At 42.2% G+C, this 15083-nt stretch overlaps 1 protein-coding gene and 1 non-coding gene across 2 annotated transcripts in view; both read right to left on the bottom strand.

Annotated features, from left to right (window-relative positions):
- Positions 1 to 1558: 1558 nt before the first annotated feature.
- LOC129191759 (U6 spliceosomal RNA) lies at positions 1559 to 1664 on the bottom strand. Its single transcript, XR_008573287.1, has one exon. It is a non-coding gene; the product is annotated as a U6 spliceosomal RNA (small nuclear RNA).
- An 11355-nt stretch (positions 1665 to 13019) lies between these two features.
- Positions 13020 to 15083, bottom strand: part of LOC129190874 (uncharacterized) — a 51108-nt gene continuing 49044 nt past the window's right edge. The window contains exons 11-14 of the mRNA XM_054793567.1: positions 14827 to 15039; positions 13805 to 14745; positions 13635 to 13715; positions 13020 to 13301 (exon numbers count right to left, since the gene is read on the bottom strand). Coding sequence (XP_054649542.1) covers positions 13638 to 13715; positions 13805 to 14745; positions 14827 to 15039 — 1232 coding nt within the window. The 3' untranslated portion in view covers positions 13020 to 13301; positions 13635 to 13637. The remainder of the gene's footprint in view (positions 13302 to 13634; positions 13716 to 13804; positions 14746 to 14826; positions 15040 to 15083) is intronic.

The raw sequence follows: 15083 nt of genomic DNA, 5'->3' as shown, positions 1-15083 counted from the left end.
AAAGGTAACAATATGATGTAATTGTGAAGAATTTTTTTTCACAATTAATATAATAATCAGTATAATAATAAATAAATAATAAGAAATAGAGACAAGCATAACAAAACAAGTTCAAGACACTTCCGCCTTGTATTTTGCAAACATGAGCTGCTTGTGTTGTGTTTTGAATTCGCTCATCTTGGTGCATTGTTTGAGATCCTTGCTCAATCCGTTCCATAATTTAATTTCACATTCTGAAATGCTGTGGGTTTTTAGCGTTGTTCTCGTAAAAAGTGAAGTTTAGTTTTTCCCTAGGATCATATTTCTCCTCTCTTATAGAGAAGTATTGTTTGACATTTTTGGGTAGCAGGTTATTATTAACTTTATGCATTATTTTAGCGGTTTGCGATACGCATGTTCTCTATGCGCGGCATTATGAATTATCCTCATTGATATTTTTTGCAGTACATTTAGCGAGTGAAGATTGCTTTTATAGTTATTACCCCATATCTCCACACAATAAGTTAGATACGGTGATACCAGACAACAGTAAAGAGTGTGGAGTGATTTTTGATGAACAAATTATGTTTTATTCAATATTGAAATATTTCTCGTCTGTGGACATTTTTGTTATAATTTTTGTGATCCTTTTAATACATTTTTGTTACACGGATACTTGTCTTTCTGCATCTTGGGATCCTTATTATCGGCTACACGCCGCCCGTGACAGCACATCTGATTTGATTGCAGCAGTGCAAAATTCCCAGGATCCCCTGCAGTTTGTCTATTGGGCAAATAAAGAGTGGACTGCACACACTCAGATCTAGACCAGGAAAATGGCATAATTCAGATCCTGTTTCTGGACCTCTCCAGTACCTTCAACACCATACAGCTCTTGATGCTCCAGGACAAACTGACAGTGTGAGTGAACTCCAACCTGGTGACACCACAGTATATATGGCTGAGAAACATCACGTCTCATGCTGTCAGCACAGGCGCTTCACAAGACACTCTCATGGTCTCACTCCTTTACATCCTATATACCCTGGACTTCTGCTACAAATCTGAGGTGCAGAGGTCTCACCTACAAGTACATTGAATTTAGCTTTTTAATTGATCACTAATATTTATAAAGTCCTGAGTCTTTTTTTAATTACATTGTTATGCAAAGTTACATTGACTACCAATGACTGTGTCCACTTACTTTTATTTGTTTGCAGCGAAAAGCTCTCTGTTAAACCCTGGTCAATGTTTATATGTATGGTTGTATGTGCATGTTTGACCAAAGTGATAGTATTGTAAAAGGCATATTGTTATTGCTCATTATTTCTCTCTTTCACTCGCTTAATTTTGTTCCTTTATGGAGGTGTGACATCAGGGGATACACCTTCAATTTCAGTCTACATCATTCCCAACAAGACACTCACTACACAACATGAAAGGCTGCAGGACAGGAAGACCTGGGAGTGGAAACCTTAACCTATGAAGACCACAAGCAATTGGATTGACGAATGGCATATATCTGGATAACAAGGGGAAAAGGAAGATTTTTTTGATAACAGTTCGTGTTATAAATGGAAAAAATGAGGAACGCTTCACGAATTTGCGTGTCATCCTTGCGCAGGGGCCATGCTAATCTTCTCTGTATCGTTCCAATTTTAGTATATGCGTTACCGAAGTAGCGCAATGGGTGAAGGAGATATGTCATTATAAGTAGGCTGCCCTCTGCCAATACTTGTACAGTCACGGTTTGACAGCAACAAGTCAAATAAAAGGCAATACAATTGAAGTCACCAGTGTATGCAGCAGTTTATGACAGACTGTGTGTGTGTGGCAAAAGCTGCTCAGAGAAATGTTTAAAAAAACAGTCTGAAATAGAATGGGGGTTGATGGGTAATACATGTAAATATAAGTGACGTTACACCACTATCATTGGCTGAAATGGGCCCCGCCTCCTCATAGCACTGCCAATGACTTGCATGTGCCACACCCTATCGGGCTGACTCAGACTTGTGCAAGAGGAGAGGAGCCGCTATTAAACGGTTCAGTTACGGCTGACGTCTTCCACATTGGCATCCACTCGACTAACAACCAAATTCTAGACTATTAAAACAATACAAAGGAGATTCATATGGCTCTGCTATAAACATAAAATTGGTAAGATGTGTCAGGTTAGTCACACTGTTCATGTCCTTGTATTTGGAAATTGAACAAACTGTAAGGGCACATAACTATAGAACATTTCATCCATACAAAGAAGAGCAGTTTCTACGGTGCAGTAATATAATCGTTTCAACTTCAATATATTCGTAGGGAAAAAAAGTTTTAGTTTAGTGAGCCACAAGGCATGTGTAACCCGCCCTGTTTCGCACCTTGCCGCACCGGGGCTCGAACACGCTACCTTCGTATTGGTGAGGCGAGGACGCTTGAGTGAGGTTTACCAACGTACACTCGCACAGCCTCGCAGGCTTATGGAATCACAGGAGTGCCAAAATTAAAAGACAATACGTGTGGAAATACAATGACAATCAATAATACGAAAATATACAAAGATAATAATAAAAAATCAAATTTAGTCATATTTTTTTTTACTATTTTGTCTTTGTTGTTTCTGTATTGTCTTTGTTTTTTCCAATTTGCCGTTGTTTTCCTGTTTTGTATTTGTCTTTTACACTAGCGTTTTGTCATTGCATTTGGTGATACCATGCAAATGCAGAAGAATGACCCGCCCACGTCATCCTGCCAGGATGATGACTACTCACTGATCTAAAAAAAAGACTGGATCGAGCTTCTGTTTTCTTTCTTTTCTTGGGAGAATGAACAGAATAAGATTTTCATTGCATGGTATAACTGCTGTTTTACCATGCACATGACAATAAAACTCTCTTGAATCTTGAATCTTCTATTGTTTTATTTTTGAAGCCAATGGAAATTTGCGGCGGCCATCTTGGTGAGACCACTTTGCTGTGAGACAACAGTATGGCAACGCACTGGTAAAACTTCGATTGATCGTATAGCCACCAAAATCAACTGCTAAAGGTTATAACTACTCAGATTTATACGCTTTTGTGTCATTTATCAAGCTAGTAAGATGTATTTTAGCTTCGAGACGGACGAAAAATTGGCTGTGTGGCAGCCTGCAAACATTGTTTACGTACGGAATTTAAAGTGTATCTTTGTCTAATTATTTTCCTACGGTAAACCATTATTTTTTTTTTTTTATCTCAGGATAAGGTTAAGGCAGGAAGAAAGCAGAAATTTTGTCACATGTCTTCTACCTTTGCGTGAATCATGTGTTGTATCAGAATTAATGTAACTTGGTAGTTGTGGTAGCTTTTAAAAAAAGCTGTTTTTTGGTACAAAAAGACATTAGATAAGTGCAAATACTCAAAGCCTACTGTAAAAAACTGCATAGAAATAATTTTATCATTGATTGCTAGTTGGCTTAGTTGTTACAGGAAGGTGTAACTAGAAAATTCAAAGTTCATACTTTAACTTTTGGTTACATTTCGAGAACTTTTCAAAGCAAAGCCGTTCAAGTAGTGGCACATATATCAGGTCAAAAAAAGGTGCCAAGTAAAAGTACTTACGAGTGGAAGGTTCTTGGGAAGTGCTTTTTAAGTTGTGTTTCCTCATCCTCGCTTCCTTCACTGGCACTCCTGATGTTTTTGATGATTTTTCACTAATTCTGCGTTCATATACCAGCACAATCACAAAGCTGTGGCGCGTAAGGTGGTCTCACCAAGATGGCGGCGATCGAAAAAATCTGGCTTCAAATTTTGGCGCGTGAAAACAATAGGTTGCTCGATCCAGTCTTTTTTTTAGATCAGTGCTATGTAGTTAAGGAAACTCAGGAGCCCGGAAATAATGTCACGGACAGAAAGTAGATGCAAATACATGTTTATCAAAAGTAAACGGGGAAATTTAAATATGGTGGACGTGAACGAATTGAGAAGAGGTGTTCAACGAGAATTATGAGCAATTGCTCGGTTGGTGGAAAATGTCATGGAAAGTTTTGATTAAACAAAGTCTTAAAAGTCTTAAAAGACTATATATGCGTTGATGAATGCAGATATGGATGAATCTCTGTGGCGCAGTCTTGAGCAGGTACATGCCTTATTTTATCTTATTTAAATTTCCCCCGTTTACTTTTGAATGACCCGCCCACAGCCATTCTTCGGCGTTTGCATGGTATTATCAAATGCAATGACACAATGCAATGACAAAACGCAAGTGGAAAAGACAAATACAAAACAGGAAAAACAACGGCAAATTGGAAAAAACAAAGACAATACAGAAAAAACAATATAGTAAAAAATATGACTATATTTGTATATTTTTTTAAATGATTGATTCTCTTTGTATTTCCACATTTGTACATTTTTTGTATTATTGATTCTCTTTGTATTTCCGCACATATTCCCTTTTAATTTTGGCACCCCTGTGATTCCATAGAGGCTGGCATCCGTTACACATGGACATATGTACATTTCCTTAACAAAAGAAGGGGCGAGGTGTCAGTAGTCCTCTGCCAATACTTCTACAGTCACGGTGGCAGTAGACAGGTTATTTGACATGTTAAACGACTGCAATCATTGGTATATACATTCTGTTTATAATGGGATCGTTTATATAAAAGCAGAGCCAGCAGTACTTAGAAAGAAATGTGAAATGCAGTCTGTGCTAGTGTAACGACTTAAAAGCATTGTTCATTTCGCCAAAACACTTCAAGCATTATTGTTATGTTGTATGTATGAATATGTTAATGTACTGGTTTTGTGTGGCGCGAGTGTTGCGTCGGTGTGTGCTGGAGCGCAGCGACGTCATCGCGTCACGGTGCGTGTGCGCTCTCGTCCACACATGCGACGAGGTAAGACATTAAATGTGTTCTTTCCCCGAGAGTTGTATGAAGGGACTTCCGGTTGTCGGCGAAACGAAAGGCAACGCTCGAGGCGCCAAAATTGAAGCGTGAAAAGTGCGAGATAAGGACTACAATAAGTGTTGACTATACAGTTGAGAGATTTGATATCTGGACTGGAGGCGGGTTGTGGGAAGTGGACTGCATAGGTCTCGGCCAACGACCTATATGCGCCCGGTACGACGAGCCCGGTGCCCCACGACCTGCAACAAACCAAAACAGATACGAAGAGCTGGTGGCGGTGGTGCGGAGGGAGCTGAAGTGCGGGTGCAACCAAGCTGTACCATGAGTGTAACAATGGGCTGTAGTTCAGATGATGTTAGCGATGAAGGGGCAGAGGAGATGGAGTACACACAGGTAAAAATAGCAAGGAAACAGTCATGGTCAGAAGCAAGCAGCGAAAAAGAATATGATGCAAGACAAACAAAGAAAAAAATATGAGCTAAACCAAACGGCAAAGAAGAGTCAGATGAAGAATGGAAAGTTATTATTACAGTGAGCAAAGATAAAGGACATTTTCACCCAGTTCATCTGACGAAAGCAATTGAAAAAGAAATAGGGAAAGTTGAATACGCCAAAATTCTCAATAACAGAAGAATATTAACATCGACAGCAAATAAAAAACAGCAAGAAAACATTATGAGATTGAAGTACCTTGATGGAGGAGAAATAAAAGTACACATACCAGGAGAGGCAGCAGCAATAAGAGGAGTTATATCAAACGTACCGTTGGAAATGTCCATGGATGAGATGAAGAGAGAACTAAGAGGGGGCAAAATAACAGAAGCTAGACGACTTCAAACCAGCAGAGGAGTAAAAAGTGACAGTTTGTCTGTATTACTTGTATTTGAAAAGACAATACCGACAGACATACGGATAGGATGTATGGATTTTAGGGTAAGGGAGTACATCCCACAAGCACTAAGATGTTATAAATGCCAGAGAACGGGACACACAGCACAGCAATGTCAGTGGAGGCAAAGGTGTGCAAAGTGTGGTGGAGAACATGACTATGGGAAGTGTGCTAGCGATGCTAAACTAAGATGTTGCAACTGTGGAGGACAACACTGTGCCGCATATGGTGGCTGTGAAGTGCAAAGACATGCCAAAGAAGTGCAAAAATACAAAAGAGAAAATAAGGTATCATATGCTGAAGCAGTAAAGAATCTACGTAAGTGTGTAATCAAGCAAAATAAACCAGTAGCGACTCAGGAAACTCATATAGAACATACAGGACATGCAGTAGGACTTCCTCAGAGAACAGACCATAGAAGATCTCAATTAGAATGGACTGCTCCCCAACAGAAATGTAACCAGAAGTGTGCAACAGAAGACGACACATTAGTTGTAAAGAAAAAGAACTTTGTAGCTTTTATAAGTAAAGTCATCAATGTGGCCACTAGGCAAGAAAGGAAAAGTGACAGGATCAAAACGGTTGTGGAAGCGGCAGAACAATATTTAAACATCAAGGACCTGAAAGCAGAAGAAATACATAGTATGTTGACTACACACAATGATGCAGGACCTCAGAACGTTAATTAAATTCACAATGGTACTCCACATCCTACAATGGAATGCAAGACGTTTAATAGCAAATGGACAAGAACTTAAGAAATATATAACAGAAAGTGGGAAAAGACCTGATATTATATGTGTGCAAGAAACGTGGCTTAGACCACATCTGGATTATGTGTTGTATGGCTATGAATCAGTGCCATTCCATAGAAAAGAAAACCAAGGGGTAGGGTGTGCAACATTTGTGAGGGATGGAATAATGTATAATAGAATAACAACATTTACTGAAATAGAATGTGTCATTATTGAAATACATCAAGCAAATACAAATATAATCATTATTAATATATATAACCCCTGTAAACTATTAGATGTTGAAACAATGGAGAATGCGTCTGTGTAGGCTCTCAGTCGTACAGGAGTTGTCCATCGAGGATAAAAGTGCACAACAGCTGTAAAAGAAAGAAATAGCGCACTAAGAAGGTGAAGGAAGAACCTCAGTCAAGAAAATGTAATAAATTATCAGAGGAAAAAAGCTATAGCCCAAAGAGTAATTAAAAACAGTAAACAAAACGCATGGAGGGATTATTGTTCTGCCATTGGAATGAAAATCAACATAGGAGATGTATGGTCAATGTTGAAGAAGATGAGTGGGAAAAACGTTTGTTAAAATACCCGCTTTAGAAGATAATGGAACAATGGATGTGACGGATAAAGAAAAAGCAAATGTGCTGGGGAAAAAGTTTGCGGGGGTGCATAGTGGAGACCATCTGGATGATAATCCTAGACGAGGGAAGGACAGGATGCTAAAAGAGAATAGGGATGTGTTTCTAAAACAGGATGGTGAGGAGAGTGTGATGGATGTTGAAATTAATATGAATGAATTGCAAATAGTATTAAATAAAAGTAAAGATACTGCAACAGGAGAAGACCAGTTGAATTATATTATGTTCCAGAACTTACTGGAAAATATGTTGGGAAAAATATTATATTTATTTAACAAAATATGGGAAGAAGGGAAAATACCGACGCAATGGAAAAGTGCATTCATTTTACCATTTAATAAACCCGGTAAGGATCAAAAACATCCTGTGAATTATGGGCCTATTGCTCTAACATCACATCTATGCAAATGGATGCAGAAAGTTCTAGTAAGAAGACTTAATTATTTCCTTGAAAGTCGAGAGTTACTTGCAAACTATCAGTGTGGTTTTAGAAAAGGACGATCAACAATGGATGCTGTAGGGAGAGTAAGTAACGAAATAGAGAAAACCTTTAAAATGAAAGAGTTGATGAATATTGTATTCTTTGATATTGAAAAGGCTTATGATTCCATGTGGCGGGAAGGATTATTGATTAAGATGAATAGGATGGGAATTAGAGGTAGGTTCTATAACTGGGTCCTTGATTTCATATCGGGCAGAAAATTCAAAGTTAAAATAGGATCGGAGATGTCAGGGGAGTGTAATTAGGCCAGTTTTGTTTAATGTAATGATAAATGATAAATTAATGACTTGGGATAGAAGGATTGGGTCGGCCCTGTATGCAGATGATGGAGTTATTTGGATGAGGGGATGAGATTCTATAAATGTGACAAGTAAAATGGAGGAAGCAACAAAGATCATAGAACAATGGTCATATGACTGGGGATTTAAGATATCACCCAACAATACATGTTACATGACGATTACCCGGAAAGAAGGCATAAAAAATCAGAACCTGATGCTGTATGGACAAAGCATGGTAAAAGTAGATGATTTTAAATATCTTGGTATGTGGCTAGATCAGAAAGGCACATGGAAGACCCACGTGGAAAAGGTAGAAGAGAAATGTAAGAGGATAATAAATTTAATGAGAGCTGTTACAGGTAAGGAGTGGGGAGCAGATAAACAGTCACTAATGTACAGTACGTACAGTATATAGAGCTTTGATGAGAGCAACTATAGAATATGGAAGTTTTGTATATGGAGCTGCAGCTAAAACACATTCAATGAAAATAGAAAGAAATATTCACAAAGCATTTAGGATATGTACAGGTGCAATCACAACACCAATTAAAGCAATGCAGGTCGAGGTAGGAGAAGTACCGTATGACATGAGAAGAGATAAACTTATGTTGACATATTGGAGTAGACTTAAAGGATGTAGGCATGGACATCTGGCCAAGAATGTGATAGAGGAATGTTGGGAGTATAATACAACTAAAAGTACAGTAGACGCCCCTACAACGTAAATAATCCGTTCCGAGAACCTTTATGTTATAGGGTTTTTATGTTATACAAAGCGTAAAATACGTGTAAATAGCCTAATTCGTTCCAAGATCTTCCCAAACTCACCCTTTTGGCACTTCAAAATATTCAAAGTCCACCAAATATGGTGGGAAAATATAAAAAAACATTAGCATAAACATAGTACAGTAACATTCCAATATAAAATAAGGTAATAAATAAGATTATTGTAAATGAATAAAACTGAAAAACAAAAACAATCTTACCGTTCACGATGTGTCTTGATCAGGAGCGCAAGTGGAGGCAGGCAGGAGGATGAGGAGGAGGACGACTAGCCTGAGTTGAAACGTGACTCAAAGAGTCTAAGAGTCAGTTGGTCTCACAGACAACGCACACGCACTACACGATAATGCTGTGTGCAAAATTTTAATTTGTAACTTAACTTAATTGTGTAAGTTAGTTTAAGGGCGACTACAAAGAGGAAGGAGGTTGAAGGGACAAGCCTGTCTCTCACGCAAACCCACTTACGTGCTGTGTAACTCAGCCAATGAGATGAGAGCAGAGGCGGTGCCCCGAAAATCAGCCAATGAGAGCGTGAAGTGTCAGAAGGCGTCACCAAGTGTTAGTCTGAACTTGCACCGACTTGAGGCATTAATAAAGTTCATTGAAAAAATAAGACTTACATTGACTTGACACTTTATGTTGTATGGAATTTCTTCTGTAATACGATGCAAAAACTTTACATAAATTCTTTATGTTCAGTGGAATTTATGTAAAAGGAATAGCAGGTATACTACTGTATACCTGCTGGTAAAGGCGACGTAAAGGCAATAATCAAAAAACAAATGATGGAGAAATGGCAAAATAGGTGGGACGAGGGTAGCAGCGGGAGAAAGTACTACAAAGTACAAAGATCTATCAGTGCACAAGGGGTGAAGAGAAAAAACAGAATAGAGGAAATTGTGAGGTTCAATCACAATGACAAGGTGGTTCAATGACAAGATGTTTTTGATAGGGAAATGTAAATCCGAAGTATGTATGGAGCGCAAAAGTATAGAGAACGTAGAACACATATTACTACACTGCAAGAGATGTAGGGAAGAACGTGTAAAGTTAAGGAAAAAGATGAAATAGGAAGGGAATGGAGCATTGAGGGTATTTTAGGAACAGGTCGGGAGGGGGTTAGAGGTATACAGAGGGCAGTGATTGAATATTTGAAGGACACAGGATTATATAGTACAATATAAATGATTATTAGAATATTTTATTTTAGTATTATTATAATGATTATTATTAGTAGTAGTATAAGTAGTCTCCTCATTATCTAAGTTAGTATAACGTAAGATACTGTATATGGCCCAAGTTACATACTCTGGTACAGTAGGTGGCGGTATGCACCTTTTAAAGTCATGGTTGCAACCCGCCATTAAACTAAAGAAGAAGAAGAGTTGTATGAAGTGTGTGTTGTGTGTAGTATCATGGATGTTGAGTGAGAGTTTTTGCCGACGCACTACGGTTTGCTGACGAGGTGGAGGCTAGCTTTGCTAGCACAGGTCGGCTAGTGGCCGTCTCTTCGTGTCTGTACATGTGTGATCCATTTTGTATCTCCTTTTTGATTCCCAGGGGAACCAGGGAATGCATGGAGGAGCACACAGCTTACTCACTGTATGTTTTACACAGGTATGTCGTTGCACCCGTTGTACATTTGTATGATTCAAAGTTGTATTGTATTGTATGCCATGTGCTGTGTTCCGATGAGTACTGCACACGTGTCTGGTGTGGACGAGGGGAACCAGGGAATGCATGGAGGAGCACACAGCTCACTCACTGTATGTTTTACACAGAAATAAAAGACCTTAAAGACCACGAAGTCTCCTTCCTTCATAACCCACCAGAACTCAACGCAGAGGAAAGTAAGGTGGGTTACACTGGTGCCGTGACCTCCGGAAACAGCTTGAGATCGATGCCGTCTTGATCGCCGTGGGATGCTCACCGTAGTCGGCTACTTTTCTGTTCATTTGCTGTGACATTTTTTTCTTGGTTGCTCTGTCTCCCTCATAAGTGTGATAATAACCATAGACATGTCTGTGCTAAGGGGCGAGTCAATGAGAGGGAATGTAAATTGCTCTGATATGGGATTTGGAAGAGGGTGGTTTCTAAGGGGTGATGTCCAGTCTCCTGAAGTGGGTGGGTTGAGTGCCCCAGGATTTAGTTCCACACCTGGTCAAAGTTCCCCTCGTGACCAGCAGAGCACCTGTAATGTTGAACTGAGTACCCTCGTCACTGATTTGGCTAACCAGATTGGCCAGTCTATTGCTGCTCATCTTAAGGTTGACAGGAGGGAGGGCGAGGCCGTATTGACAGATGTTGCACATTCAGCAGCGACGGCAGACTTGAATTTATCTAATGTGAAACTTGTGGTGCATTCAAATGTGAGGGAGCCACCTGTTTTTAGGGGTGATCTTAGTGACAAGCTCACGGTTCGTGAGTGGGTGGAAATGATGGAGCTGTATTTTGTGAAGGGTAACATTCCGCAGAGCCGACGTTCCCAGGAAATATTAGCTAGGCTAATGGGGAGGGCTAAAGACATTATTAAGGTTACTTTGCGCCATGACCCATTTCTTGACCACACTCAGACTCCAGACTTGATCTTTGACATCCTAAAGCAACACTTTGGTGGACAGACTTACTCCTCCATGCCCATGGCTGACTTTTACAACACCAAACCATTGTCACATGATGGCGTGAATGAGTATTGGATCAGACTAAACAATGCTATTGACGATGTAGATGAGTGCTTGAAGAGGCAGGGACGCTGTGTTGAGGACCCTGGATGTGAGGTAGCCATGATGTTTATTAAGTACTGCCCAGATCCTGTACCAGATCTGCCTAGATCCTGCGTCTGAGGAGTGGACATCAAGTGAAGTCCAGGATCGCATCGTTAAGTTCCAGTCCGAAAGCAAAGCAGGTACTCAGCCCAGTTTTCATGTTCCACAGGGGCGGGCAGTTAGCCACACCCAGTCACTTGTGTCACAGGCTATAGATTCTTCACTAGAACAGCTTATGCCGGCGCAGGCGTCTTTGCCCGCTGTTGCAGCCGCCCAACTGTCTGCTACAGCAGCTCCATTCATTCCGTCTTCAACTACTGACACGTCACCACAGTTGTCACAGCCATCTTGTGGCCCCCCACCAACAGGTCCAATGCCAACTAGCGACGTTCAAGGTGTGCATGCATTAATAGGTCTTTTGGATCGTCTGATGGCACGTCAAAATGTGCAAGTGACTTCTCCTACACCCGTCCCACCACATTCATATGCCCCAAGACCCTTTCCGAAGAAGGTTTGTCGAGTGTGTAACGGAACCAATCATTCTACCCTCATGCCCTGTAGAAGGGAGCATCTGTGTCTGGCATGTTACTCCCCTGGCCATTGGAAAAAAGACTGTCGAAGATTTGGACACAATTCTGCCAGCCAACCCAAATCCAGCCAAAGCCACCAGGAAAACTAACGCACACATGCTTGGAGAGGGGCCGCGTGGGTTGTGACAGAAACACCCTCTGTGTTGATGAGCCGGATCTCGAACTTCTTTATGTCAACACCTGTTCAGCTGTACCTGATGACTGTGAAGTTGTTGTTCAGGGTTCACCAGGGGTGCCGGCTTTCAGCGAGCTGTTCTATACTCGGGTCCAAGTGAATGACAAGGTAGAGCTGAAGGGCATGATTGACTCTGGGTCCATGGCCTGCACTTTGAGTGAGGAGACTGAGCGGTTGCTTCAGGAAGCTGATGCTTTAGTCGGTGAACCTCAACCAGCAGATCGGATTTTATGAGTTGGTTGTGGGGGTAAACAGACTCGACCCAAGAGTGTGCACAATGTGACACTGTCCCTCTATGGAGTGACATGTTGTGTCCCGGTGTTGGTGATACCTGGTCAGCGTGGCGAACTTATTGTTGGGTCAAATTGTTATTGTGGAGCCTTGCCAGTCTAAGTCCAGGCCGAGAGACATCCTTGTTGGTCGTCTTGTCACACCCTTGTGGGGTGACCGGTGGGCCCCCCTTAAGGTAACCAATCTGTTTTGTAAGTCAGTCACCTTGAAACGTTACTGTAAGTTAGCTGATGTTTCGCCGTGTATTGCAGTTAAGGATTTTAACATTCAGCAGGATTCCTGTCAGGTGCAGAATGAGGTGCCGCGTGAGCCTATTGGATCAGCCACCACTGACGTTGACTTGTGTTCCAGACTTTCTGACCTTGGGTTGGGCGACCTTGACATTGACTCATGCCATGCCAGTCCACAGTGTAAGACTAGATTTGTAAGACTTGTTGAGGAGTTTGAGGACATTTTTTCAAGACACTCGCTTGATTGTGGTGAGGTTAATCATGATCTGAAATAGCATCTTGTAATAAAACCTTTAAAAGGATTCACAAGTCAGATAAGATATCATCTTGTAATACAAACATTACTGAAACATTATTTTAGCTGTCTGTCGGCCTCGAGCTGTTTCTTGCGCCAATATAAGGTCATTCTTGAAGGTCTGCCTTTGCCTCTTCCAGAAGATGTGGAGGGGCCATTGGAGACTTCGTGATGTGAATCTCTCGAACTGGTTGAAGATGCGGAGGGGGCATCAAAGCCGGTTGTCAAGTCTGGCTCTGACCCGGATTGATCCTGTAACCCCATAAAAGAAAAGTTCTGATCAGAGTTCAAAATACATGTGTTAAAAGATAATAGGGTTGGTCAAATAGGGCTTTCTCTTTCTACAAACAAGCATATTGTACCTTGCAGCTGCTGCTGTGTCTCCATTATCAAGTTAGACTAAGTGTGTGTGTAGTCTGAGCATGTAAGTGAGCTGTGAAGTGCAAGACTTATTCAATCATGTGGCCGGCCAGCCAATGTGCGAAGAGGACACAGATTCTTCAAAGTCAGTGGTCTCCTCTTTTAAAAAGGAGGACGACACATATTACCCTTCACAGCAGGGTCATTCCAGGGTAAGTCAATCACCTTTCAAAGACCACTCTCACGGGGAGACCTGGGCTTCAGCGGGCGCAGGTGGACAGTCTCCTTTGTTTGCTTAGTTGTCGTCTGTGGGTGACATGGTTCGATTAAGAGATGAGGTAGCACAAGTCAATCAGCAGAGCAATAAACAGACATGAAAGACATGCATCTTCTACCTTTCTTTGATTGTCCTGGCTCCTTTTTTCATCGAGCCAATCATCCACTGAGCGCCCCTCGGATCGGGAGCAAAAATGTTCATTCCTGTAGCGACTGTGGCCGTGCTCTTTGTTTTTTGGAAAGCCACAGCGCTTGCAGCGAAAATGCTCCATTTTCCGAGGGGTCTTTTTTAGAAAAAGCTGACCCAGGCTGTAGGCTCGCTCTAGCTCCAACTCCTTCTTCTTCCTGGACCAAGCTGTAGAGGAGGACACCCTGGCAGAGGAAACAGGAGAAGATGCCTCGGCCGCAGAGGAGGCAGCAGAAGATGTAGTGGCAGCAGCAGAGGTGGAGGAAGCAGAGGGAGCAGCAGAGGTGGAGGAAGCAGAGGGAACAGCAGAGGTGGAGGGAGCAGCAGAGGTGGCAGCGGCGGGGAGAGCAGCCAAGGCGGCACAGGGAGCAGCGAGGGCAGCAGTGGAGGCGGAAGCGGTTTGGCGCACCGCGTACAACTCTGGCACGACAGGCCCTCTCCGTGTCACCGCCAGGCCAGAGTTGTCGGCTGGGTGTTGGTAGTGTAATGGCTTTCTTGGTTGCTCGACCGCCGCTATCTTCTCTTTCACTGCCGGCAGCTGCTCTACCACCGTCTGCTCTGCACTTGGAAGTGGCACTGATGCGACAACGGTGTCCACGAGCTCCGCTTTGCTGACAAATCTGACATTTACTTCTTCCTCTTCATGTGGGGCGATGGGCTGAGTGTTGTCAAAACAGGCAGGCAACTCGGCAGCGTACAGTATGTTTCCCAGCGCAGCGTCTTCGTAGCCCTCATCCAACTCATCCACATTTGTGTCATCCTCCTCGTCCACCTGGCTGCTGGCCGCTTCGGGGCAGTCGGGATCTGTGCTGACATTATATTGTAGCACCATGCCCGTCTGGGAGTACAAGTAATCGATACCGATGAGCTCCCCTGAACACAATTCACATGAAATACACGATGAGACTCTGAGAGGCTTGCCCTGCACTGATGCCTAAGCATCGCCTACGTTACCTGTGTACTTGCCCACCGGGGTGAAATTGCCCACCAGCGTGCAACCCAGGAGCTGCGTCAATTGATGGAAGGCGTCCTGCAGACGGCCGTCATAGCAACGCATCGTTGCAGTTCTGGCCGACTCTACCACCGCCGCTCTGCCTCTGTCCTGGTTCCACCTCGACAGGCCCTCCAGGAGGTAAACCTGGAAGTGGAGGGCATTGGCTGTTGTTCCTGTCATGGCACACACAGGTGGAGGAAATGTGTTAGACGTGGCA

The sequence above is a fragment of the Dunckerocampus dactyliophorus genome, chromosome 12 (assembly GCF_027744805.1).
Source record: "Dunckerocampus dactyliophorus isolate RoL2022-P2 chromosome 12, RoL_Ddac_1.1, whole genome shotgun sequence".
Taxonomy (NCBI): Eukaryota; Metazoa; Chordata; class Actinopteri; order Syngnathiformes; family Syngnathidae; genus Dunckerocampus; species Dunckerocampus dactyliophorus.
Note: the sequence above shows the minus strand (reverse complement) of the source record. Positions and strands in the feature narration are given on the sequence as shown.